We start from the raw sequence: 4,889 nt of genomic DNA, 5'->3' as shown, positions 1-4,889 counted from the left end.
AAAATTTGACTTCTTAATGTTTGTGTTTTACTTATGAAAATATATCTGTGGTGCTTATGTAAAACAATATTCTTCCCCCCCCCCATTCCTGGTTTTCTCCCTCCATTAGGCAAAACTTGCATTCCAGAAAGATGTGATGAAGCCTTTGGCCCCCGCCTTCCTGTCCTCGCCCCTGGCGGCAGCGGCGGCAGTGTCCTCAGCACTGTCACTGCCGCCCCGGCCTTCTGCCTCGCTCTTCCAGGCTGCAGCCATCCCTCCCGCTCTCCTGAGGCCCGGCCACGGGCCCATCCGCGCCACTCCTGCCTCCATCCTATTTGCTCCCTACTAATGTCTGCAAGCCCCAGCCGGCTGAGGCCAGTAGCAAAGTTGAGAGGAAAAGCCAAAAGGATTGAGTGAGTCAAGCATTTTGTGTCGCAGTGCCCCGCCCCCCTCCACCCCTTGCCTCCCAGCAGAGCCTGACTCCAAAGAACAACAAATCGCTAGATTCAAGAGTGCTTTTAGGGGCCCTCCTGTCATTTAGGAATCTGAACAGCACAGGCTTTATCGCCCTATGCCCTCCCCCTGCCCTGCCCCATTCAATTTGTGTATCTGAGATGTTTGGGTTCTTGCAAATGTATTGGTCAGAAAACAATATATACATATATCCTTCACTGACTAGTTTTCCATGGGTGTGATCTGGCTTAGAAACAATACGGAATATTTTCCTGACAGACTTGAAACCTAGGGTCTTCCTCACACGTCTGTAAATAACTCTGGAATCCAACTGGGCACATTCTAGTGTGGAACAAAAATAGATGAGCACAAGTGCTTCCTTGTGGATACCATCTTACCAACACATCACAACGTTTTCTTTTTGGTGTACTATTGTTGACAGGGACTGTGTACTGTTTTAGACCCAAGTACTGTTGTATCCTGTGTAGTACTAGAGCTGTAGCTCTTGTCTGCGTTCAGCATCTTTAGTTGCTGTGTAAATGTTAGGAAGCAAAGTAGTTTTGAATTTTCTCTTTAAGAGAACAAAAGATAAAGTAATGTATTTTCTTTATTTCCCATTTTTTTTGGTGATATTTAACTGAACTAGAAAGCCATATAACATAGCTATAATTACTACCTGTTTGCTATTTTTGTTTAATTTATTTTGTAGCTTCCTCACCAGTTTGAGTTGCTGAGCAAACGTATACAAACAGAAAAGAGCTTCCTAAATTGCACATTTTTGCACCTCTTGTGCATTTTGCAAGAAGACAATGAATCCATGTATTTCTACGTAATTTCTTCTTCATTTTTAACCTGTTTTCATTTGTAATGATGCTACAGAATTTTGTGGCTCCCTGATGCAATAATGTACAGAAGATAAAAAAAAAATTTATAATTGAATAATTTGTCTTTCTGTTCACTGAATATGTTGCAGGTCATGCTCCCATGCCCCCCTTTCTAAGCTGATATCAACAAGACGGGAATGTTTGTGATATCAGGGGCAAGAAGTACCATAACACAACACAATAGAGTGAACTCTTTTTGAGCATCTGTATCTGCAATCTATAAATGGTAAAATGTCTGTGTATTTTTTTAAATGTACCTTTTCAATAAAAGCAGAAAAAATAAAAATGTTTGTATTTGCAAAGTTATTTTCTTCTGAGGCACCTTTAATTTGAAATCATCTGATGAAAGATTTTCATTAGGTGCTAAGATTGCTTTTTTACATTTTAGCATTTTCAGCTCTTATTTGCAGCATATTTATTTGTCATGTTTATTCATTACTGTTCACAGCATCTGCATGAGGCGAGACTTTAATGCTGTTTTTCCTCTGAATCTCTAAGAAATTGGGCCAAAGTTGAAAGTGTGGCCCAAAATCACTGTAGCAGCTTGCCAAAAATTTGTGACTTTCGTTTTTTTAAACTTGCTGGGAGGCTTCTAAATCTCTAGCCTATCTTTTATTCATGTGCATGGCAAGTGTGCTCTTTTTTTTAGAGAACTTGATTCCACCCCTCCCCCTTCACCTTCTCTAAGCAGCCTACCCTTCTTTTCTTCCACCTCATTCTGTTCTTAAATGTGAAGATCAAACATCACTATTGGTTCTGATTATCTATTGCTGATCAATGAACTACTCCAAAACATAGTGGCTTAAAAATAACAACCACTTTATTATATTATAATTTCAAGGGTTGGGAAGTCCAGCAGGTCTGGGCTGGGCTTTGTTCTGTTCCCTGAGGCATCAATAAGAAGTCCCTTGATAGTATTCAGCTTGTAGGTTGGCTGGTCAGAAGGCCCAAGAAAGAAGACATCACTCATACGTATGGCTGGAAGGCTGACCTCTCCTGGAATAGTGTATAAGAGGGCCTACATGTGGCCTCCCCAGGCACATGATCTCATAGTAACTCAGGGTTCTCAGAGCATTTCAAGAGGCCTGGGTGGAAGTAAAAGGCTTCTTATAAAATTGTTTCAAAACTCTCAGCATGTCACTTATGGTGCATTCTATTGATCAAGCAAGTCACTAAGGCCAATCCAGGTTAAAGGGGAAGGAAATTATTCACTTTTCAATGTGAGGTGGACCAAAGACTTTGTAGCCATCTTTAATCCACCATTCTGTTATGGAATTTTGAGGGGAGAGGTAACAAAGCTATTATAAATACCCCTACTTCCCAAACCATGTCAGTATTTGAAAATGAAAAGAATTAAGTTGGGGTAGGACTTAAATTCTCATTTTTAAAAAATGAAGCCCAGTGGATGGCATTGCAGCTGTGATATATTGCGACACATTGCAATAGACTTCCTCTATTAAAGAGTTTATCCAACTATTTGAAAATTGTTGACCTTAGCATTCTAGACTTATAATACGGTTAGTTTTAGAGTCTGTTAGGATTCCAGTTTGACATTCAGAATTTGTTGTTGTTGTTGTTTGGTTTGGTTTTTTAGTGGGACTCATTTGAACTCGAATACTAGTTACACTAAACCTTGGTTGGACCTTCAGATATGGCTTATAGACATTCCATTCTGAAGGAACTATGTTCACTTAATACTTTGGAGAAGTTTGTTTTGTTTGTTTGTTTTTTATTGACTCCAATGGCAATTCTATTTCATTTCTCTTGTATCACCCTCTATCCCATTAACGCTTTTTACAATCCTCAAAACAATTTTAATGTCAATATTTAAATAGACTCTGGAATTTACTGATTAGGTTTATAGAGTTGAAGATTTTTTTTAAAAAATCACCTCAGGGAGGAAGGACAAAAGAATAACAATTAATTAAAATGAATGCCTCCAGAAAATAGCTTAAAATGAATAGCTTAAAAATGAATAGCTTCAAACAATGATTTATAAAACATTGTTAAACACGTATATCTTATCATCCACTCTGATTCTGAGGTGGCAGAGTGTGTCAATCCTGAGGGCTCAGACATATTTGAACTAATACCCCTTACTATGCCATTTCTTTTTGGAAAAGACTACCACTCTAACCCCTCCACTTACTGGGAAAGTTAAAAAAAAAAAAGGGCTGCTTACTCTGACACAGTCCAGCTCTGATCTCTGTAGAATCTAGAATCTGAAAACCACTCTCAGGTAGGATTGCCAGATAAAATATAAAACATCCAGTTAAGCTTGAATTTCAGATATGAAATTCAATGAATAATTTTTAGTGTAATATTCTCATAACTTTTAGTAGGATATTGTACAAGCATAACTATGTCCCATAAATAAATATGCAATATTTGGGATATAATATTAACAGAATATTCGTTGTCTATCTGAAATTCAAACTTAAGTAGATAGACCGTTTTTCTTTGCTAAATCTGGCAACCCTTGTCTCAGAAGCATTCCTCTTCATCTCAAGTACAATTATTCTTCAGGAGAGAAGCAACCTCTTGGGTATTCAAAACTAAATAATGAGTTTTTAAAGGCACATTGTGAAATTCATTCATAAATAGGCAGAGAAAGGGATTTGCAGAAAGCTAAAGTCAATCATGTATTAACCTTGGATAGGACCAGGGCAGAGGGGAATGTAGCTCCGAAGACCTCTTAGTTAAAGCTGTACTAATACCTGTCTAACAAAATTAAACTACTGTAAAGGCAAAAATAATTTTTTATTTGTATGCGCCAAACACATCGTCCCTAATTTGTTCCTTCTGTGCCCTAAGGTAATTCTTATTTTCTGGAGCAGAAATGGCCATGTCGAATTTTTCTCTCAGGAAGTGCTTTAAGGAAAACTAACACTACAGTTAATGTAGCTAAGAAAGAGAACCAAGGGATTCCCAATGGAAAAAAAACAACAANAAAAAAGAAAAAGAAAAATAGGGAAAGGATGGAATGAAGTATGAATCAATACAAAATGAAGAAATATGAGGCTCATATGAAGATAATGCCTCCTCTAAGTTCATACTGGCCCCATCTCTCCCACTCCCACCAGCACCCAAAATATGGGGTGCCCTCTTCTAGTCGAGGGCCTTTCCCAGTTCCCACAATCTCGCTGGGGCTCCCTTTCAGAGTCCCCATTGTAGGCGTGCCTCTGATCCCGGGGCCTCAAAATCTCCTTCGTATTCTTTGAACTGTACCATATACAGTGGCTTCCACAATTTAGTAAATTCTTCCTGACTTGATTGTGGGGAGCATGAAGATGACGTATTATACCATTTGATTTGGTTATTTTACCTGTTCCCAGGCGATGAAGCTAGGCAGGAAAATTAATTAAATCAACTCTCTCCATTACCACTCCTACTACTTCCTGGAATGAGTTGTCACTCTCCATAAGAAAGGATTTTTTCCCCCCTAAGGCTGTTTTAAAATGCAACAAAGGCAGGGGGACTGGCCATAAAATGTGCAAACTTACCTTTTCTAAAATGTAATTAAAGTCATGTAGCAAGGCTGTCTTTTGGAGGCATAGTCTTCTACGGGGTTCA

General features: G+C 38.7%; 1 protein-coding gene across 1 annotated transcript in view; it reads left to right on the top strand.

The window, feature by feature from the left end:
• Window positions 1–1,596, top strand: part of ZNF385B (zinc finger protein 385B) — a 95,441-nt gene extending 93,845 nt beyond the window's left edge. The window contains exon 8 of the mRNA XM_019654017.1: window positions 110–1,596. Within this exon, the coding sequence (XP_019509562.1) occupies window positions 110–328 (219 nt within the window). The 3' untranslated portion in view covers window positions 329–1,596. The remainder of the gene's footprint in view (window positions 1–109) is intronic.
• The last annotated feature ends 3,293 nt before the right edge of the window (window positions 1,597–4,889 follow it).

Source organism: Hipposideros armiger, unplaced genomic scaffold (assembly GCF_001890085.2).
Source record: "Hipposideros armiger isolate ML-2016 unplaced genomic scaffold, ASM189008v1 scaffold_212, whole genome shotgun sequence".
In the NCBI taxonomy this organism is placed as follows: Eukaryota; Metazoa; Chordata; class Mammalia; order Chiroptera; family Hipposideridae; genus Hipposideros; species Hipposideros armiger.
The sequence above is the reverse complement of the archived record's forward strand: the minus strand, read 5'-3'. Positions and strand labels throughout refer to the sequence as shown.